General features: G+C 43.0%; 1 protein-coding gene across 4 annotated transcripts in view; it reads left to right on the forward strand.

Moving 5' to 3' along the window:
* Nucleotides 1–23,689, forward strand: part of GRIA1 (glutamate ionotropic receptor AMPA type subunit 1) — a 316,336-nt gene that overhangs the window by 162,262 nt on the left and 130,385 nt on the right. For all 4 annotated transcript variants that reach the window (XM_007165498.2, XM_007165497.3, XM_007165496.3 and 1 more), the window contains exons 3-5: nt 2,603–2,842; nt 6,066–6,250; nt 11,576–11,629. In XM_007165498.2, coding sequence (XP_007165560.1) covers nt 2,603–2,842; nt 6,066–6,250; nt 11,576–11,629 — 479 coding nt within the window. The remainder of the gene's footprint in view (nt 1–2,602; nt 2,843–6,065; nt 6,251–11,575; nt 11,630–23,689) is intronic.

Consider the following 23,689-nt stretch of genomic DNA (forward strand, 5'->3'; position numbering starts at 1 on the left):
TGGAGACTTATAGAGGGTTGAGGGGAGGGTGGAATCACTATTTAGAGGAGGTGATGAAGGAAGTCCTGTTCAAGGAGGTGAGATTTGAGTTGAGATAAAATTGCTGAAAAGGAGTGAGCGTTGCAAAGAAGTAAGGGAAGAGCGCTGCAGGTGGAGGGCAGAGTCTCCAGGGCAGAACAAGTGTGGAGGCCGGAGGAACAGAACAAAGGCCAGGGCGGCTAGAGCAGGGAGCGAGGGCAGTGGTGTGAGGTAGGAGGGGGCAAAGGGACAGGTAACTCTGGCTCTGAGTCATGGTCAGATGTTTGGGGATTTTTTTCCTGTGTGCAGTGGGAAACCGCAAAATCTTTAAGAGGTTTTTGCACAAGGAAGGGAAACAGTGTGTTTTCTTTGTTTTTTGTTTTTTTTAAATAAAAGGATCCCTCTGGTTTCTAGGTGGAGGATGAACATCACTTCCGAAAACCAAATGCCATAAAGCTGAAGTCCATGAGGGCCACCTTTGGATACCAGGAGGGCTGTGGAGTGGGTTAAGAGCAGGCATATGAGGTTCTGGTTTCAAAGAGTGGTCAGTCAATGGACTGGGCACCTTGAGAAGCAGTGCATGCCCAGTAATTCAGTATGCAAGCAGATGTTAGGGGTTTGGGATTACCATATACACACTACTATATATAAAATAGACAATTAACAAGGATCTACTTGTTCCCTAGAGCACAGGGAACTCTATATTCTGTAATAACCTATATGGGCAAAGAATCTGAAAAAGAATGGTTATATGTATTTGTATAACTGAATCACTCTGCTGTACACCTAAAACTAACACAACATCGTAAATCAACTATACTCCAATATAAAATAAAAATTAAATTTACACACACACACACACACACACACACACACACACACACACACAGAGTAAAGGGCACCTGCCAGGTTTCCAGTAGATGGTATGCTGGGTTACCCTGGAAGTTAGACAGATGACTTCTATGGTTCCATTACAGTCTTTAAGAGATTATCTTTCAGGGACATGAAGGGAGGGTCTAGGGACTGACTGAGAACTGAGACTCAGCAGGCAACTGGGTCCCAGTGGCTAATGGCATTCTTTAGTGCAGCGTGGCCCAGTGCATCAGCAACATGTTAAAAAGCATTCACCAACAAAGGGTCCTGGGGGCGTATGGATTTGACAAAATCTGGGTTAAAGTTGAACAGGATTCCTGTCAATCTTTTATGTAGCTGGTATGCAGTTTGAAACTCCAAGAGGAGGATGGGGTTTGCACCATTTCCCAAATTTCTCTGAGCAAAGAAGCTTTTTCTTTTTTAAGGAGCATCCTGTGGGGCTAATGTTCATGGAACACATTTGGGCAATGTTCATGAAGCATAATTTGAGAGCCCATCTACAAAGGCATTACGGGGTCATGGAAGCAGGTGATATGGTAAAGAGAGCAGAGGATCTAGGAATATCAGCATTATCATCTTAAAAGAAAATTGATAATACCAAAGTCACAGGGTTGTGATGAGAACAGCTTAACATATATGGCAAACATCCTAAAACACTGTTACTGTGATGAGGATGACTCGTCCTCCTCACCATCCGTATCAAGATGGTAATTTTCAGGCACTGGGGATGGCATTGGGGTTGATCACTTGACTGGGGCAAAGTCTATGAACCCTTATCCTGTATCACATATTATAATGAAGTTTAGTAGCTGAATTACATGGACTTAGCCCCATAACCTTGGACTTTTTAGCATTATATTCTAACCAGCAGTGTAACCGAACACAAACCAGTACTGGTAACTGCACTGGGATCTTACAAAATAGCTCCTGTGAGGATGTTCACACAGTTAAGCTACTACTGTGTACACTGATAATAGATGGATGATGGGTTGGATGGATACACTGCAGGGCGGGGGGCTGAAAAATCAGCCAGGAGGATGTACAAACACAAGATGAACATCAGCAGAGAAGTGTACACTGAAAACTAAGGGTTGGCTGGGAAAATCAACCCTTGTTTTCTTAAACGTGTTATCAGCAGCAAGCTGACAGACCTTCTTCCTAAGGCATCTTATTATGCTTTGCCTCGACGTGATGGGCAGTGTCATAGACAGATCACTGGATTGGGTTCGAGATACCTGCCTAACTCAGATATGGTCTAGCTGTCCTACCTTGGACATGTTCATTAACTTTCTGAGCCTTGGTTTTCCCCTTTAAAAGATGACCCAGCCATCCTTTTAATGACTTAATAAAGGCATTGTACAGATAAAGTGAAAGAGCATACAAAACAGCTTTGCATACATTTATAATTAATAACCATGACAACATTTGGTATGGAATTGGTACCTAATAAACACTGGATTCGACAGATGGATGGGTGGGTTGGACAGATGATTGGGTCAACGGATGCATAGATGGGTAAAATGGATGGACAGTTGGATAGATTGGTGGGTTGAAAGAATGGAGTGATGGATTGGTTGGATGGGTGGATGGCTAGATAATAGATGGATGATGGGTTGGATGGATAGACTAGTGGATGAATTAGTTTTAGAGCCACCTGACAGCATGTTTGCAGTATCTTCTATCCATTAATTTTTCTCTTCTCCTCTTCCAGTCTGTTCCCAGTTCTCTAAAGGAGTCTATGCCATCTTTGGGTTTTATGAACGGAGGACTGTCAACATGCTGACCTCCTTCTGCGGGGCCCTCCACGTCTGCTTCATTACACCGAGCTTTCCTGTTGACACATCCAACCAGTTTGTCCTTCAGCTGCGTCCCGAGCTGCAGGATGCCCTCATCAGTATCATCGACCATTACAAGTGGCAAAAATTTGTCTACATTTATGATGCTGACCGGGGTAAGCCAGGGGTTAGGGGAGGGGGATTGTGGAGGGATGAAGAGAAAATTATCAGCAGGAAGAAGAATGGTGCCTCTCTGTCTTCTTGAAAGGCAGGGATCATGGAGGAATGATCCAGAAATGTTTTATGTCTGTGAACTGAATTTTTGGTAACTAATCTATAACTCACACGTGGAAACACGTCCTTTGAGAGAATAACCGTCTTAACGCCCCATGTCACTCTACAGCTTACCAAGTTTCCATGGCTCCTGAGTCCAAGGACCTCAGTTGAATGGCTCACAGCTCATGGCATGGCTTTTAGGAGCATAGATTCTGGAGTCAGGCAGACCTGGATCTGAATTCTATGTTCCCTCCTCTCCAGCTGTTTGACTTTGGGCAAGCTCTCTCTGCCTCAGTTCAACCACTTCTGTAATGGGGATAAAATTCTCTATTCCTTCGTTTTTTCATCTCTGTAATGAAGATAAAACCAGTCTCTACCTCATATAGTTGTGAGGACTGCATAAGACAATGACTAGAAAGGGTCCGTACAGTGCCTACAACATAATCAATGCGCAGGGTCTTCTATATATGTTAACCGCCATCATCATCATCACCAGCATCAGTATCAACCTTCCCAGGCCTTTCTAATTCTGCCTCCACCTAAATTTTGAACTTTCCATTTCATTTTCTAAACGTTTCCAATACTTTTTTTCTTCTCTGCATCTTGACTCAGACAATTCCAGTTTCTGGGATGCACTTCCCTTCTCAAATCTACATATGCAAATTCTTCCTTTCTTTTGCAACCTACTGGAACACCACTTTCTCTACTTCCTGACCTTCTAAATGGAAACTCTCTTCTTTTTTCTAACTCCTGTGTTTCTTCTATTGTACTGTCCTACCTTCCCCTGGTATACTAAATAGTCCTATAAGAACTCAGTCATTATTGTAAATAAATAAATGGGTCATACAAGGTCTGGAAAGTAAGGCACAGGAATTTTGCACTGAGCAAAAAGGAGGTTTTATAGAAGTTTGCCTTTAGGGAGGCTTAGAAGACTTTTGAATAGGAGAGTGGTTTCTGAAATGGTTTTTCAGGAAGAGTTAGGCAGGCGTTATTCAATGAGAATTAGTTGGCAGGAGAGGCCAGAAGCACTCTATTTTCTTCGATTTTCCCTTCTCTCTATTTTAATGATTTCCCTTCTCAGACAAGCAGCCATTATGAGGATGACCTGCAGAAGGGCTATTTCAGGTCAGTTTTGTGGCATAATGAGGCTTGAGGTCTGGAAGTGGCAAAGGCAGAAAAATGTAACTTTCATTATAGAGGATCATCTCTGGGGTCAGTCAGCAAAAGCGCCCATACTCAAAGGGGCTCCGCCTACCTCACAACTCTGAACTCAAGAGTTCTGCCATTTGCTAGCTGTGTGGCCTTGGGCCAATGACTAAATCTCTCTGAACCTCCATTTCCACATAACGGTACCTACCTCGGAGAATTAAGTGAATTGAAGACAGGAAAGCTAACAGAGCAATGCCAGACACATAGTAAACTTTCAGTAAATGTGAGACTTAAGCACACCAACCTTATACTTAAAAAAAAAAAAAAAAAAAAAAAGGAAGAAACAACAGAATCAATCTACAGATGATTCTTTATGCCAGGCACCATATTGGTCACTATGGGAGGGATTAGCAATGTTATAGGAAGACAGAAATGATATATGTGCAAAAGATTGATAATGCAAGAGTGAAATATGAAATAACCATCTGTTGCAGGCAGAATAATGACCTTCCCCTCTCCGCCAAAGACATCTGTGTTCTAATTCCTGGAACCTGTGAATATGTTATGTTAAATGGCAAGAGGGATTAAGGTTACAGATGGAATTCACGTTGCTAATCGACTGACCTTAAAACAGAGAGATGGGCTTCTCTGGTGGCGCAGTGGTTAAGAATCCACCTGCCGATGCAGGGGACACGGGTTCGAGCCCTGGTCCGGGAAGATCCCACATGCTGCAGAGCAACTAAGCCCGTGCGCCACAACTACTGAGCCTACGCTCTAGAGCCCACGAGCCACAACTACTGAAGCCCACGCACCTAGAGCCTGTGCACCGCAACAAGAGAAGCCACGACAATGAGAAGCCGGCACACGACAAGGAAGAGTAGCCCCCGCTCACCGCAACTAGAGAAAGCCCGTACAGCAACGAAGACCCAACACAGCCATAAATAAAAACAAATAAATTAATTAATTAAAAAAAAAAAACAGAGAGATTATCCTGGATTATTTGGGTGAGCTCAGTGTAATCACAAGGGTCCTTAAGTGTGCAAGTTGAAGGCAGAGAGTCAGGGTCAGAGTATAATGTGAGAGACTCAACCAGTCACTGCTGGTTTTGAAGCTGGAAGGGGCTATATGCCAAGGAAAGCGGGCATCCTCCAGAATCAGAAAAGGCAAGAAAAATTTCTCCACTAGAACCTCCAGAAAATAACACAGCCCTGCCAATAACTTGAATTTAGTTCAAGGAGACTCATTCCAAACATCTGACCTCTGGCAGTATAAGATGATAAATGTGTTGTTTGAAGCCACTGTGTTTACAACAATTTGTTACAGCCGCAGTAGGAAACTAATACACCATCTATGTCCCAAAGATGAAACAAAGCAGTATTGAGTAATGGATTCCTCTATCATTTAGCTATAAATCAGAAGAGAGTAGCTTAATTCAGTACACATTGATTAAATACCTACTGTGTGAGAGGCAAAGCACTAGGTACTGAGATATATTGAACATTCGTAAACGTGGTTGACAATTATTAGGTGCTGTTTAGATATCAGATTAGCACATTTAATAAGCAGTTACTAAACACCTAATAGTAATCAATGTTTATAAAACCCTTGCCATGCTTGAGACATTCTCATTCAATCCTCATGATGACACTGCGAGGTGGACATTATTAACATCACCATCTTACCACTGAAGACACTAAATTTCAGCGAGGTGAATTAGTCCATACAAGACCATTTAACTAGTATACTGTAGCGTCAGGATTTGAGCCTCAGATTCGATTTTTAATCACTAACTCTATTGCGTACTATGTTCTGCAAACGGAAACACAAAACAGACGCAGAACCTGACCTCGGTGAGCTCAGACTTGCAAAGAGCAAGTTGGAGCTGAGTTTAGTGGAGGAGCGGGGTTGGCGGAAGTGGGGTGATGCCTGTGGATCCTGATTGCCACCTCTCTGTCCTACTCACCCGACCTCCAGGTCTGTCCGTCCTGCAGAAAGTCCTAGACACAGCGGCCGAGAAGAACTGGCAGGTGACAGCCGTCAACATTTTGACAACCACAGAGGAGGGATACCGGATGCTCTTCCAGGACCTGGAGAAGAAAAAGGAGCGGCTGGTGGTGGTGGATTGTGAATCCGAGCGCCTCAGTGCTATCCTGGGCCAGGTAGTGAGTGCAGCAAAGCGCCCTCCGGGTGGGCCTGGGGGATGGCTCGTGAGCGAGCTGGGTGACCATTTGCCTTTGGTGTTACAAAGAGAGCTCTTGACTAGGTGAAACCAGAGGCCTGCCTTCTCACGTTCTGTAATTCATACAATTTAATTCTGGAATGTTATGAAATAGCGCAAACACTGGGAGCCTTCACGCAGGACTTCAAATGGTTCTCGGATCAGTTAACCAAAAACTTACCGCCAGTGCTTCCTTTTCTTGTTCAAAAGCAAAACACATTGCATGTTAGAGTTTGTGAAGTGCTATCACAACCTGCAGAGCCAGATTCCTGGGTTCAGCTCTGAGTTCTGTCACCCACTGGTCCAGCATTTGGTTTCTCATCCATTTGGCCCACTGACCAGTTTTGAGTCCAAGGAGGCACCAGGCACCTCCCTTTCCTGGAACACATCCATGTGTCTGAGCAATTAATTGATTGTCCATTCCAAGAAAGGGCACTGTAATCTCAGTAGTCTTTAGCCAGACATCTCTAAGCCACGGTTCCTCCAGTTCTCAGAAGTAAAGCATGTGTCATTGAATAGGTCACTTGTCTTTTTAAATTACATTTGTGTATTTAGATGAGCTAGCAAGTTAGTAGATTTTGCAATCGTTTTTGAACAGTGCTATACAATTAAAGATGGCAGTTTTAGGTACTTGACAACAGGACAGAGCTTGTTAATGGCCCTCAAGACCCCTGGGGCTCCCACAGGGAATCTCAGCACCAGCTCAGCAATTGCTCAGAGGCCTCGGGAACTGAATAGGAGAGATTTTGAAAATCAGGGGTTCTTTGAGGCTTTAACTCTGTGTTCTACTTTACAAAGTGTGGATCTGGCTTCCCTCCCAGAGAGAGAAACCAGCAAAAATTGTTTCCATTGAGATGGGAGTTTTTTGAGCTGGAGTCATGCGACTGGAATTCTAGTTAAGTAAAGCAGAATAGAGTACTGGTTAGAAGTAGAGACCCTGGAGCCAGATTGCCTGGGATTCACATCCCCAGCTCTAACATTTACTAGCTCTGTGATCTTGGGCCAGGTTTTTCATTTCTACATCTCAGGTTCCTGATCCATAAAATGGGCATAATAATAATAATAATGATAATAACTACCTTTAGAGAGCTCTTGTGAGGGTTAGAAGAATCTATGTATACATGTAAAGCACTTAGAATAGAGCCTGCCCCACGGGAAGTGATATATGTAAGGATTTACCTATTTTAGCTATTCATAGTGCCAACTGGTACTGGTTTTCTTTTGTTTTGCTTTGTTTTCTTAGTTCAACTTTTAATTCTGAGATACAAATTCATATGCGTGTGTAAGAAATAATACAGAGAGATCCCATGTACCGCATATCCAGTTATCCCAATAGTAACATCTTACAAAACTATAGCAACTATAGTGAAATATCACAACCAGGAAATTGACATTGACATTGATACATTCGAGGTACAGAACATTTCCATCACCATAAAGATCATCTGTGTTGCCCTTTTGTCATCATCTGGCTTCCCTCTCTCCCTTTTTCCCTTCCTCAGGCACTCTCTACCCTGTTCTCCATTTTTGTAATTTTCTTATTTTAAGAGTGTGATATAAATGGAATTACATAGTATGTAATGTTTGGGATATGGCTTTTTTCATTTGGCATAATTCCCCGGAGATTCATTCAAGTTGTTGTGGGTATGATACTGCTTTCTTGAGTCACTCCCTCTTTGGCATAAGTGTACTCATCTGTAAAATAGGAATGAAGGCCCCTGTTCTACAAAGCTGATAAAAAGATTAGATGAGATAGGAGGTAGAGAAAGTGTTGAATGATAAGCTGGTATTCTTAAAGACTGATAACTCCTGCTGCATTATTCCATAGTAGAGATAAAGCTGTTGGTACTACTATTTTCTGAGTGCTTACCATATACCAGACACTATGCCAAGCTCTCTCCATGTATAATTCCACTTAATCCTCACATCATCTCTATAAAAACAGCTTCTATTAGATCCCCTATTCTATAAATGAAGAAACAAGAGATTACACTTGCCTGGGATTTCACATAGAAGGAAAGCAGGAAGTCAAATCTATCTTGGTCGGGCTACAGGGCCCAACTTTTTAAAAATGCAACTTTCAGCACATGTGCTGTCTATAGCTACCCCCTCTGTCAAAGGACAAACTTGTGTTTGGGAAGGAAGAAACTTGTTTGCATGAATATTTTAGATTGCAGTGTATTAACTTTTTTAATCGATGGATACTTCTATTCTGAAAAGTAAGACCAAATGCTGAAAGGATCTTACAAATCACCTGATTTACCATTTGCATTCATACTTCACAGATGGGATGACTGATGGTCATATTGGTTGAATGATTTGTCTTGAGTTCAGACAGCTAGTTAGTGACAATGACCATGAGTCTAAAAGTTACATCTTCTGATTTGCAGTCTGACATCTCAGCATCATCCTAGACTATCTCACACTCAGGAATTGGGATCTTTTCAGTGTAACACAAATGTTCTGCCTAACCTAAGGAGGAAGACAATGATTCCAAATTCCAAATAGGGCATTAACTGCCTGTCTCAGTCTCTAGTGCCCCGACTGGAATATAAGCTCTATTAAGATTTTTGTTTTGTTTTCTTCCCTGCTGCATCCACAGTGCCTTGAACAGTGCTTGGCACCTAGTAGGTATTCAGTAAATATTTTTTGAATGAATGCGAAGAATAGGGCATCAATGAACGCTCTAAGATCCCAAATGTGAGATGGGTCTAGATATCTACAGGTAGCCTTTGACTGGAAAAGAGCCTTTAAGCTGGAGGTAAGAGCATGTAGGGAGGCCCAGAGGGCATGTAGGGGCCAAATTTCACAGAGGGGCTTAAGAGGCCAAGTGGAGGATGTCAATTGTTTACTGGAAGACAATGAAAAGGAGATGAACCCATGATTGTGACCATCTTTGGAAACCATCTCAAAGAGTCTGGGGTTCATTCTGTAAACAGTGGAGAGCCAGTGAAGGTTTGTGAGCAGGGAACAGGGTTATTAGAATATAATGCTTTATCAATATGTAAGACACTTAATTATGTAATACAGTCATTAAGTTCAGAATGAGTTAGAGATGGATGAGGGACACCAGGACCAGGCCATCCATCACCTTACCCTGTTGTATTGTCTTCAAAGTGCTTTTCACCTGCTGAAATCTTGTCCATTTATCTGTTTATATATTTACCATCTGGCTCCCTGCTAGCGTGTCAACTCAGCTCAATGAGGACCTGGGGATCTTGCCTCATTTGTTCATAGCTTGTCCCTAGCACATAGCGTAGAGCTTGGCATGTGGCCCATGTTCAATAAATATTTGTTGAGTGAATTAGTTAATCAGAGAAGGCTTTACAGAGTAGTTGGGATTAGAGCTCAGCCATAAAGGTTATGAATAATCAGAGAGAATGGGAAAGGGCATTCCAGACACAAAGACTGTGAATTAAGGCAATCCAGTGGAAATGAGCTTTGAAGAGATGGGCTCAGAGAGGCAGTGGACTCCAAGTGTACATTACCTTTATAACAACTTTCTCAGTTTGTAACCCTGTGTACCTGTATCTCTTCATCTGTTTAAGTATGGGTCTCCTCCCAGTAAACTGTGACCTCCAGGACAGCATGCACCATGCTTGTTTCACTTTCCACTACATCTCCAGCACAGTGCTTGATAGACAGTAAGCACTTAATAAATGTTTGTGAAAGGGAAGCTAGGCCATCAGGTAGGTAGGTGAGTAGATGGGCTGGACAGTTTGTGTTAGGTCAAACCATATGAAATTACTGATTTTTATTGGTCAAAAGTCATTAATTATCGGCTGTTTCCTATGTTTCAACCTGTAATTTCATCCTGCAGGGACTATTCTTATCCATTGCCTGGATGCATTGGGTTTCAAACTATCTTTTATTTGCTATTTTGTGCTTATTAGAAGCTGAATAGGTTTCTGATAAAGGTATCTCATTGCTGAAAGAGCAAAAAACCATTTGACAAGAAAATGAAAAAGTAAAGAAGAATTATTAATAAAACTATCATCCCAAAAGTCTTGGCGCTCCATAGTCTGGAATTTCACAGGCTAACCACTGCTTCAGAGCATTCATTGTGTGTGCTTGCATTTAATTATTCCCTACATAAAAAAATATGTGAGCCGCTATGCACATACATCCAATTAAGTAGATGTCTGAATGTGGGTGTTAATAACCTTGAAATTTTATTCAGTTAGAGAAGAAGCCCAAGGGCTTCTCAGGTGTTTTATGCGTCCTTGCAACAGTGCGGGGAGAGAGGCACTGAGCAGGGTGTACTAACCTCAATTTGATGATTAAAAAATAATAATAATAAAGAAATAGATCAAGTTAACTTGCAGGCTGAGCTAGGACTAAACCAAGGACTGCGGTCTTAGCTGTTCCTTGCTGGGTGGTATGGCTGGGTGCCCAAGCAAACCGCTGGGTAGTTCTTTCTACAAATATTTTCTTGCCTGCAATGATTAGGGATGGTCTGCACACTGAAGATGGACGGGTGTTTGGGGACCCTGGCTCTGAATCAGGCATCATGTGGAAAGGCTCACAGTAGCCAGGTCCCTGTCCTCGCACTGCCACCATACTGCTGTGCGATCTGGTACACCACTTCGTCCCTCTGGGCCTGGACTTCCCATCTGTACAGTCAGGGGCCGGACCAGATGATCCTGACATTCTCTTCCAGCTTCCGGGTTGAATGACTCATTGATGTCTGAGTATCCAACGGGTTTAGGGAAGAAGGCGCAAAATTCAGGGAAACAAGGAACTGTATCTGAATATGGTCCATTCAAGGATTTGAAGTTCAAGAACTGGGGTGGAATCATCCACCTACCCATTTGACTATCCTTCCACCCATCCACCCATCCGTCCACCCAAGCAGCAGATATTGTTATAACAGTCACAAGGAATTCAATACAACATAAGATTCCCACTATGTATGGGAAGGCTTTATGGAAGAAGGAAAGAAGTGAGCATTTTAGCCTGGACCTTGGGGTTATGATAACACTGCTCTACCCCTGGAATCAGGCAAAACTGATGTCAGATCTTACATCTGCACTTAATAGCTGGGTAACTTCAGGGAGTTTATTTGACTTCTCTAAGTCTCGATTCCTCATCTGTAAAACAAGGACATCAGCAATGCCACCACCATTGGATGGTTGTGATATTGTAGTTTGGGTACTTAGGATAGGACAGGGCACATTTCCAGTACTCAGTGTTAATTGCTGGTTATTGTTGGTGTAGCTTTAATTGTCAGTATGATTAATGCATCCCCTCTCGTTGTGTTTTGTAGATTGTAAAGCTGGAGAAGAACGGCATTGGCTACCACTATATCCTTGCAAATCTGGTGAGTAGAGGACACTGCAGGCTCTCAAATGGTGGGTCTTTCTGTGTTTGGGGCCCGGCTTGTTTCTGTGGTACCTGGCTGGAGGGAACGGTGTGGGTGGGAGGGGCACTTCCAAGCTTTGCCTTTTCCCTTTCACATCCCTGCTTATCAAACCACAGCACACTCAAGGTGAACCTCTAAGCTTCCTTGGAAGAGATCGTGCTGGTGGGCAGGCCTTCCTCAGTCATAACAATTCCAGCTTTAATCGGCTCTGCCACTTGGCGATAAGAACAAAATCACCACATCTTTGAATGTATAAAAAATGTTTCGACCCCACTGGTTTTGACCCTCTATTTTGACACCAGTGGTAGTTTTACTGTTTATAAATATAAATGTTTAAATCATAATGATACTAGCGCTGACAGATCTTTAACCAGAAACAGTTTTACAGCATAAACAATATTATGCCAATTTAGTTTTTATTCCCTTTTTTATGTGGCATAGACAAGCTGTCTTTTAAAGAAAATTTTTATTTTCATTTTTATGTGCTGCAGTTATTTTAATTGGGTGCAATTATTTTCCATGGTATGAAGACTTGACTCATAATTTTTTGTACATGTTAAATTTTACCTAGCAACATGCACAATTATGAGTTTTCTTTTGTGATCATCGTTTTTGACAAGTCTGTTTTTCCTGGGTCATCTTTTGCTCCTCTTACTTTTTTAATCATGAAGTTTGATATTTCCAGTAGTTTTTTCCCAAAGCCAAATGTAATTTTGTTTGGCCTGCCTTATTTTCTTTCTTTTTTTTTATTTTTTATTTATTTTTGGCTGTGTTGGGTCTTCGGTTCGTGCGAGGGCTTTCTCTAGTTGCGGCAAGCGGGGGCCACTCTTCATCGCGGTGCGGGGACCGCTCTTCATCGCAGTGCGCGGGCCTTTTCACTATCGCGGCCCCTCCCGTTGCGGGGCACAGGCTCCAGACGCGCAAGCTCAGTAGTTGTGGCTCACGGGCCCAGCTGCTCCGTGGCATGTGGGATCTTCCCAGACCAGGGCTCGAACCCGTGTTCCCTGCATTAGCAGGCAGATTCTCAACCACTGCGCCACCAGGGAAGCCCGGCCTGCCTTATTTTCTAAAGAGCTAATTACATGCCATCCAGCTCATCCATTTAAAGTATACAGTTCAATGGTTTTATATATATTCACAGAATTGTGAAGCCATCACCACAGTCTCATTTTTAAACTTTTTCATCACTCCCCAAAAGAAACCCATACCCATTAGCAGTGATTCCCCATCACCCCACAAATTCCTCCAGCCTTAGGCAACCAGCAATCTACTTTATATCCTTATGGATTTGCCTATTCTGGATGTTGCATGTAAGTGGAATCATAGAATATGTGGTCCTTTGTGACTGGCTTCTTTCATTTAGCATAATGTTTTCAAGGTTCATCCATGTTGTAGCACGAATCAGTACTTCATTCCTTTTTATTGCCAAATAACATTCCATTATATGGATGTATCCCATTTTGTTTATCCATTCATCAGTTGATGGACACTTGGGTTGTTCTCACTTTTGGACTATTATGAATAATGCTACTACGAACATTTGTTACAAGTTTTTCTCTTGAGCATAAACCTAGGAGTGAAATCACTAGGATACATGGCAACTCTATGTTTAATATTTTGAGAAACTCCAAAACTGTTTTCCAAAGTGGTTGCATCTCCCAGCAAATTTTTTTTTAATTTAATTTTATTTATTTTCCAGCAAATTTTAATAAATAACAAATTTTGCCGTGTGACAGTTTGAGCAACTGTCAGATTTCCTTAATGATAGCTTTTTCTACAAAGTTTGCTTATTATCCTGGCCTGTCTTTATGATTTTCGGTGTTTCCTTTAAGATGTGATTTTTAGCTTGTTGTCTATAACAAATTATATCACTCAGTTTTAGCAATGTTATTTTATGTTGATTATTCCTGTGAGTAATATTAATTATTAATTGAACAAGAGACTGATATTTTCTACTTGCTTTTGGAATAAAGATCATTAATAGAACAAAAGCACAGGGGCTGGGTATATGTAAAGGTCAAAATGGCAGGAGCTAAAACACCTTGCCTAATTCTTAAGCTCTGTCTCTCTGGGTGGATCTCCAGCCTCAGATCCCTGGCTTAACCTTCTTTCCCCTTCAAAACTTCCTTGCCTTGGCTGTCCTAATATTTCAGGGTCAGGACTGGAAATAAGAAGGACTTCTTGCGATAGGTTAATTTAGACCCAGCTGTTAATAGATATATATGCTACTTTTCTCAGAGATATTTGCATTTTAAATGGCAGATGGCTGTCCAAAGATTTTTGGGGAATGAAGAGTTTCACCCTCAAAAACCATTTGGAAGGGACTTCCCTTGGAGGTCCAGTGGTTAAGAATTCGCCTTCCAATGCAAGGGGTGCGTGTTTGATCCCTGGTTGGGAAGCTAAGATCCCACATGCCTCACAGCCAAAAAAACAAAACATAAAACAGAAGCAGTATTGTAACAAATTCAATAAAGACTTTAAAAATGGTCCACATCAAAAAAAATCTTAAAAAACAAAACAAAACAAAACAACCCAAAAAACAAAAAAACCATTTGCGGGGATGAAATTTTTGACTTCATAGGGAAGAAAGCTCTTGACACCCCTTGAATCCCAGATCCTTAGACCTAGAAGGGACTTTGGAAGTCAGCTCTATCTAAGTCTCATTTGCTTATAGGGAAACATTTGTTTGCAGTCAAACCAGCAAGATGGTGTGACTTGGCCAGGGTCACACAGCAAGTCAGTGATAGAGCTAGGCCTGGCACCAGGGTTAGTGGGCAGCACCCAATGCCTTTTCCACTTCATCAGGACATCTCTCAGTACAGACCACGTGGGCACCCTGCTGCTTGAGAATACACAGAGCAAGGTTGGGGGCATGCATAATCACCTCTCCAGAGTAAGACAGAAATTACACATCAGTGGCCTCAAAGCCACCGAAAGACCTCAGGTAATTACATCACCAGGCTCCATCTGTTGCCAAGTGACTCCTCGGTCACAACATCACCAAGTCAGCCCTTTGGGTGTCTGTTTCCTTCTGATCTGCATTCTTTTTTTTTTCCCCCTGACCTAATGAGCTCTCAAATCCTTACAACGGCCAACTAATAGGATGCAAATTGCATATACCATCCAAATACAAAAGACTTGCATGTTCCAACAGATTAGTTGATAATTAGGCTTCAAATTACTAATTAATTCAGTCTGAAACATAGTCGAGTATGTGGTGTGTGTCTTTCTTCCCCCTTCAGAGGAATAAAGCAATTTATAAGATGATAATTTTTAGAAATTCCGCCACATAATTAGCCTGCTGCTGCATGGAACTGACCCCCTCCTTCAGAGTGTTTGTGATTAGGGTGTAATAATAGAGTTAGAAACTAAGGAAGGAAGCTTTTGAAAGATTTAACAAAAAGAGGGAGCTACATTTTATTTTGCAGTTCTTTCTGTCCCTGTCAGAATGCAGGAGCTTCAAAGAAGCCAACAGCATTCTTGTTACAGAGCACTTTGGAGGGATCCTTTTCTGGCTTTGGAGGGCTGCTAGAAGAGAGGATGGAAGGAGACTGTGGGTCAGAGAGGAGAGCTTGATAACAGGGAGTCATAAAAAAAAGAACAGAAAAGAAAAGCCATGCTTTTTGTCCAGACACCATCCTCAGCTAGTATCTCTGTGATCTTGGGCAATTTTCCAGCCCTCAGTTTCCACATCAGGAATAATAGTTCCTATTCTATATGCTCATGGAGTCACTGTGGAAACCAAACATGTTGGTGAATGCCACCATGCCTTGAAAAAGTTGAAGTGTTCTGCATAGGTGAAGAATCCTAACTTCATATACTAAATCTACCCATCTGTACATACTCACATGTTGTATCTGTATGTATACATGCATATATATGCCTGTGCATATATATGCTGATATATGTATTCATATTTTATATATGATAGGATAGATGTATATTTATATTTCCATAGCATTGGTATGTCCATAAAGTGAACTTGAACCTTGCAGAAGTTGGTGAACTCTACCATTATTTCTTAAAGAAGCCCCTGGGCCCTGGAGCCCCCTGATGAACCAAGCTCTCTTGCCTGGCTGTCAGTCCTCCTCCAAGCCCAGCACTGACTCGGTTTTCACTCCCTGCTCTGAGATTGTGATCATAGCAGACAGCTACCAGCCAGAGCTCTCTAGAGTTATAGCTCTTATCTCTGTGATGCATCAGCCGCAAATCTTAGAACAAATTGGTGTTTCTCAAAAGGAAGATATGTGGACCTCTACAGTGCGTCTGCACAGTTTAGGAAACACTGAGCCAATGGTTAAATTCTTCAGTCCACTGAGACTGCAAACATGAGTACTCACAGCATGGGACAAATGATCAGATTATTTATATTGATGATTTGACTTCCATTGAAATAAAAAAGCACAACATTTAAAAATTCTTGTAGAGAACTAGCAGACCTCTGAGAATTTATAAAGGGTCCAGCAGACCCCAGTCTGAGAAACACTGAAGGACTGAAGATATTGGTTGTCCTTCTGTGTGGACCATATGGTGCCTCCTGGGTCACCAGTAACAATAACAGCAACTCCTTTCATTTTTACACCAAGTTATAGCTCATGTGATGTTTTGGCATGAATCACACCACTGGGTTTTGAACCTTGCAGTACTCCTATGACATAAGCAAGGTAGAATTCCTCATCCCCACTTTATAGAAATGAGAACTGAGAATCCAAGATGTTACATGACTGATCTGCAGAGGGGGAAGGCAAGCACTCCTCAATGGAGTCCGGCTCTCAGGAATCTGGCAAAAGCCACGTGATGTGATCATAAGAATAGGATGACCAGGCTAACCTGAGCCATTGAACTAGAATTCCTTAAACCCCTAATAAGTAACTACAACAATAATAACAATGGTGATAACTATTATTCATTGAATGACTGCTACATTCCAGACACTATGATATATACTTAAACAGTTACCTATTAAATCCTCATAATTGTCCTGGAGGTTGATAATATTATCCCCATTTTTCAGATGAAGAAACTAAGGTTCAGAAAGATTAGTGAGTTTTCCGGTGACAAAGTTTACAAAGTCATGGAGCTGGGCTTCCCCTCCAGGACTAGAGAACTCCAAAATCCATGTTCTTATACTGTGCCATGTGGCTGCTGAGCATGGGGGAGGTGGGGACGGGTGCAAGGGGGACACAGGCTCTCGATAAGAGGGCGTCAGGGGCTTCCCTGGTGGCGCAGTGGTTGAGAGTCTGCCTGCCAATGCAGGGGACACGGGTTCGAGCCCCGGTCTGGGAGGATCCCACATGCCGCGGAGCAACTAGGCCCGTGAGCCACAGCTACTGAGCCTGCGCGTCTGGAGCCTGTGCTCCGCAACAAGAGAGGCCACAATAGTGAAAGGCCCGCGCACCGCGGTGAAGAGTGGCCCCCGCTTGCCGCAACTAGAGAAAGCCCTCGCACAGAAACAAAGACCCAACATAGCAATCAATCAATCAATCAATCAATTAAAAAAAAAAAAAAAAAAAGAGGGCTTCAGTTTAAATCTTGCCTACAGTTGCAGCAATAAACCTGGAATTCAAACTCAGGCTCTCAAACTCCCACTGGGTATCTTTTCCACTGTACACTGATGGAATTTCATTATAATTATACAGTTGGCCCTCCATGTTTGTGGGTTCCATGTCCGCGGATTCAACCAACTGCAGGTCAAAAATATTTGAAAAAAAATCCAGAAAGTTCTAAAATGCAAAACTTGAATTTGCCGCACAGCGGCAACTATTTACACAGCATTTATATTGTATTTCTAGCTATTGACATAGCATTTACATTTTATCAGGTATTATAATTAATCTAGAGATGGCCTACAGTATACGGGAGGATGAGAGTAGGTTATATGCAAATACTATTATGCCATTTTATATAAGGGACTTGAGAATCCGCAGATTTTGGTGTCTGCGGGGGTTCCTTCACCAATCCCCCATGGATACCAAGGGACAACTGTGATTTCTAGTGCACAAAGTAGCTGAGTGAAACACACTGAGGACGGGTCATCCCAGGTCTTACTGGGGGATTTGGGGACCGAGGAGGTCAGCCATTTCCACCATGTGGATGCAGATGACCTCCTGTGAAATGTTGGCAGTTCTGGTCCATGTGGCGGCTCATCGAAGCCCCCAGCTCCATGCTGCTACCCCTTTGCTATATCAGTCTTGAGAAGAAACTGATCTTTCATCTCCTTGCTCCCCTGTGGTGAGAAAGTTGTCTCTGCCTTCTGTAAGGCCAAGCTCGGCCGCTTTCTTCTGCACACGCCATCTCAATACCACACACGATCACGTTTGCTTTCTGTATGGTTTCTCTAGTTACGGAGCTGGAGCAGTAGTTGGGAAGGGTGGCTCTGGGTCAGACAGACCTCAGTTTGAATTCTGGTTTTATGTTTATTAGCTGTGTGATATTAGTAAAGTGACCTACCTTCTCTGAGCTTTCATTACCTCATCTGTAAAAAAAAGGAATGTGGTATCATCTACCTCCTCATGGGCTATCATGTGAATTAAATGAAATAATACCTTATAAGTGCTCATAGTAATATTTGGCCCAAAATAAGCACTCAGTAAATGTTAACAATTTCCACCATCATAATCATGGTCATCACCATCATCATCATCATTATTATTATTAGTGGGGAAAGAAAACACTAAATATCTGGGGACAAGATACTCTCCTTGAGGTCCCTCAACCCCCTTCCAAACTAAATCTCATCCACAACTGAAACCCAATTATATAATACCTTCCTCCCTGTTCGTCTGTAAGCTCCTGGAAGAAGGAATATGTCTGCCTTTCTCACTGACGAATTCCCAGTTCACCAGGCAAAGTGAGTTGCATGTAACGGTGTTCTTTAAAAAGTCACTGAATGAATGAATGAGTGAGTGAAATGACTTCTCAGGAAATAAACAATGTTGGTACCCACTTATTACATGCATTTAAAGGCAATTCCCTGTGTCTGTGCTAAAAGAAGCAGAGATCAAGAATCGTGGGACCATGAATACAGCTAAGAATATGCAAACGAGCAGGTAGAGCTGGGCCTCAGAGGGCATCTAGTTCACTTCCCATAAAAGGCCAGAATCTCCTCTACAACATCCCTAACAGAAGCCCATCCAGCTGGTTCCTGCTTGAATAATACCCAGTGATAGGGAATAGTGTATTTGGAACCGCCTACCCTGCTTGCTCTTGGTGTTTGCTCCTTCAGCCTGGACGACCCCCTGTCCCCGCCCCTCCCCATGCCTTCTCACAGGACAGGTCCTAACAGCCAGCCAAATGAACATCAGACATGAACCAAGCATGTCTGTGTGCCTTCCACTGCACTGGGCTCATACCAGAAGCGCTAAGAAGCATGCGGTTTCACTTTTGTCCTGGAAGCAACTTGGCTTTGTCTTCCAGCTAAATTGGAACATGTAAATAAAGTTTTAAAAGGATGCCAGAGAAAAATCTTGTGTGAAAGGAATGCAAGCCCCATAAACTGCCACCCCAACTGCCAGAGCCTGGCGGTCAGAGGCTCGAGAGGCCCCTGGAGGCTGCAGGTTTCTGGGAAGGATCACGACGGTGCATCCGTGCAGCCAGTAGTCCTATGAAGAGTGTGCCTTTGCGCTGGCTTGAAGAATCCCAAAGAACCAGAGGTGAAGGGTCCCCAGGAGCTCGTCTCACCCAACCCCTCCCGCATTTTGTAAAAGAGGCACTTAAGACCCAGAGAAGGGACATAACCTGTTTGAAGTCACTCAGAAGTTGAACAGGAGAGCTGGGCTGGGATTTGGAGCAATTGTTTGTTCTGTTCTTTGTGGCTTCTTTTACCCCACTGCTGCCTCTCAGTTTCCTGTGTGTGTGTGTGTGTGTGTGTGTGTGTGTGTGTGTAAGAGAAAGAAACATATAGAAATAGGAGACAGAGAGAGGTTGAGAAGCACTCCCTCCCCACTCCCCCTGACCCTCTCACAGTCACCCCTCACTGATGGAGTCCATCCCAGTGTCCTCTTCTCCCTCCCACACAGCCTTCCCTCTCTCCCTCGGCTTCACCTCACTCTTCTGCAGCAGTGAGAACACACGGCTTACTTTAGGATCACCAGAGCTTACACTGCAGAGAGCCTCTGGAAGGGAAGAGGAAACGGATGGGTAGAAAATCAAGTCCCAGACCCCAAAGGATGCTCACTTCCTATGCGGTCCAAACATCCCATCAGGCAAGGATGAGTATATGTTACTCTTTGCAGTCACACCCCATGCTCTAGAATAATCCATTCTAGAGAACTGAGAGTTTCTGCATCCGTCCAAGAAAGGTGAGATTATATTCTCATTTTATGAGAGAGGAAAAGGAGGTCTAAGTTGCTGAAGAAAGTTTTCCAAGGTCATGTGGCTAAAACTGGAATTTGAACTCAAACCTCTCTAATTCCAAAGATTAGGTTTGTTGTCCATTGGGCCACACTGCCCAGATCAAAGAAACCTTGGTGACTCTCAGGCCTGGTATTATAGCTGAGAAAGCTCAGAAATAAACTCCTTTTCTTCTGAAACTGCCTGGGTTTGAATTTTCGCTCAGTCACCTACTAGCCGTGTGACCTTGGGCAAGTCATTTCACCTCTCTGTACCTCAGTTTCCTCATCTGTAGGTGGGAATATTAATGCATACCTCACAAGATAAAGTGAGTTAATTTATATCAAGTTTTACAACAGTGAGTGCAGCAGAAGCCTGGGGTCTCATCCCAGCTCTGCCACTGACTCGTTATCCTTTGCAGAAAAAAAATTCTACTTTGTTGAGGGTCTCAATTTGTTCCAGATTTGTTCAAGGGTTTTCAAAAGGACTAAATGATCAAAAGGACCTTTCCAGATGTGCAACTTATGGTTCTGGTTTTCCTGCCTCTCTCTGTAGTCCAGAGGTGCCAGAACACAATTCTCGAAGCCACATTGGCTCCATTCATTCTAAGGGAGAAGCCACTCCATTCATCTCAAGCACTGGGTGTTTGCATCCTTTGCTCTTGCCAGCCATGCACACCTTGGCTGATTTGGAAAGGCCCTTTCCATGCTCAGTCAGTGGGTTATTTCAGATATGCAAGCCAGCAGCTGCAATTGCTCTTCCAGAGCGTGGAACCCCCTTGCCACTACCAGCTTAGAAGCAGGAGGGACAGACCCCTTAAGTACCTATTTTGGCAGGAGGTTGGGGTAATATGTAACTAGAAAGGTTCAGTCCTCACTTCCTTACTTGTCCCTTTTTTTAAGACAGAAAAGCAAACAGACTCTAGAGTACTCTAGGTGAGTACTTATTATGTACCAGGCACTGTCCTAAGAATTTGATAACGATTAATGCAGTTAATACTCCCAACGGCCCTATGAGATAGCCGCTATAATGATTCTTATTTTGCAGTAAAGGATGCCAAGGCACAGAAAGGTTGAGTAGCTTGCCTGCAGTCACACAGCTAGGTGGTGGCAGAGCTGAGATTTGAATCCAGGTTGATGTGTACACGCATTTCCTCTGATTCACCGACCTCTGTCACTCTGATTCAGAATCTCCGAGCATGTGTGCTTTCCAATTAGAGAGTTCTTCCCTGCACTCTTCACCCAGCCAAAGCCTCCTCTCCTTTCAGCTTCCTTGCTTCCACTGGGAGCCTTCCCTGAGTTCCAGGTTCAGGTTTTGTTCTACCTATTTTGCTCTATAGTTATGTGGGTAATATGGGCCTTTCTCACTAAACCTTAAGTAACTTGAAAACAAGGACCAAACCTATCTTATTCTCTGCTGCATCCCTTTGTCCAGTATGTACTTGGCAATATTAGATCCTCAGGTGAATGAGGGAATGAATGAATGAATGAATAACAAGAATATTCCTTTCCCCATTCCTAGTAGGTTTCAAATTTATCATACGTTTGGACTTTCATTCATTCTTCACGAAGCATTCATTGGGTGCCTACTCTAGGGGAGCCCCTGAGAATGTTTAAGCTGGCATTTCATCATAGGTGGGATTGCTATAGTCTTTGCCTGAGCCTCACTGGACAGGAAGGTCTTGATCATGTGAAAGGAAGGTATTGCTGGTTTCAGGTCTGCCAGGAACTCCAGCCATAAAAGCCCACCCCACCCCTAACCTTTGGCTCTTGCTCTGAAGTGGCCATGGCCAGGTGTCACCCGTGACTGCAGCCAATTAGAACAGAGTTAAGATGAAGGGAGGTTCTGAAAGACCAACCAACCCCAGGCCAGATACTGCACTTCTTTATTCATGCACTGACAGCCCAATCTGGGGGCCCCTGACCTTCTGCCACAAAATGCCAGCATTTTATCCTAAACCCACAGACTGAGAGAATTTGGTTTGTGAGATCCCAACTACCTTTTTAAATAATCTGTCAGCAGTGGACTTGTGTTTGGGGGATAGGTCTGTTTGTGCATTTGCTGATATCCAAGTGTACAGGTGCCCGCCTCCCTGGTTTCAAATGTACTTGGGTAAGAGTTAACACTAGTGGTTTCTTCCCAAATCGAATGGTGTTTTAGCTGGTTTGAGCACAGCTGCAATGTCTTATTGACTTAGCAGGAACCAGATAAGCCTATGTTATGAGAGATTATATAGGGTAAGGACGCATTAAAGTTTCGGTAGGTTAAAGTGGCTAGAATAGGAAAATCTGAAGACCTTATGCAGAGACATGGTTATCTGAGGACACAACAAAGTCCTCAGCCCAGGAATATTCCATGAATTCATGTATATCCATATTCATGTGCACACACCTGTGTGATCACAGAATTGTAGATCAAAGCTGGAAAAGCCCTTAAGAGAGAAATTGACTGGCTCAGAAGTTTCCAAACTTTTTTGTTTAAAGCTCTAGTTTCAAATGGAATCTTGGGGAGAACCCCAGTATGTAAAACAGATAAAAAGCAGAGCTGCTTTGGTGGAAGAGGGAGGGTGGGAATCCAGAACCTCAACCTTCTGCCTTCCCACTAATTCAACTTGGTAGCCTCTGAAATGCCTACAGCCTGGGACAACAGTTTGAAAGATCACTGATCTAGCCAATGCCCTCATTTTGCAGATCAATAATCTAGTGCCTGGAGAGGGTGAGAACACTACCCGAGGGTAGACAGCTCATGAAGTTCAAAGACAGGACAGAATTTATGCGGTTGTCCCTAAAATTATTTTCCTGACACTACTTATTTATGACCCAGTTCAGAATATACTACACACAAAACAGTCAATAACAAGACCTCTTTCGTCCACAAGATGAAAGCTGAGAGACTGAAAGGTGACAGGATGGAAACTTACAAGAAAACCATGAAAAGGGTGAATGAAGACATCTGTTGTGTATGTTTCATCCCTTGGTGTAAATTAAGCAGTCAGCCTGCTCCAGGTACTGGGCTGTGGATACCGTGGGGACCGAGGTTCCTGCTCTCTAGGGTCACACGGTCTTCTAGGTCTAAAGGAGATGAGAAGCAAGCCTGCAGTCAGAGAGAAAGCTGGGAAAGACCCCAAGGGAGAGAGAAATAAAGAGCTTTGTGGTTCACATCCCAAGGACCAACACCCATTAAAGGAGCGGAAGACTAACACCTGGGTCTCCTAGAAACCTGCTAATTCCTTCTTAGTATAAAGATGCAGGCCATTGCAAGGGCTTCATTGAAGGACAGGAGATAAGTGAATCAGACTGATGGGACTAGCGTTGAGGGGGCAGAATGTACAATGGCTAGAAAATAAGCCCAGAGTCTTGTCACTTGCTATGACTACGGTCTCTGTCCCTCACTATCTATGTTATGTTAGGCAGAAGCTACTCCATTCATTTAAGACTCAGTTTTCTAATCTGCAATGTGGGAATGATAAAAGTACCTGCTTCACAGGATTGTCACTGGGATTAAATGAGATCATACAAATAAAGCTCTCAGCACAGTGCCTACTACTACACAGTACAGGTCTGATACACGTCAGGCACGGTGGTTGTTACTGTCATTATTATTTTAGCCAAAGTCTGCATCCCATGACTTCTGTCCATTGGTTGGTGCTGGCCTGCCTTCCAGAACCTTAGAAAACAAATCTTCTAC

This window comes from Balaenoptera acutorostrata, chromosome 2 (genome assembly GCF_949987535.1).
Source record: "Balaenoptera acutorostrata chromosome 2, mBalAcu1.1, whole genome shotgun sequence".
Lineage (NCBI taxonomy): Eukaryota > Metazoa > Chordata > Mammalia > Artiodactyla > Balaenopteridae > Balaenoptera > Balaenoptera acutorostrata.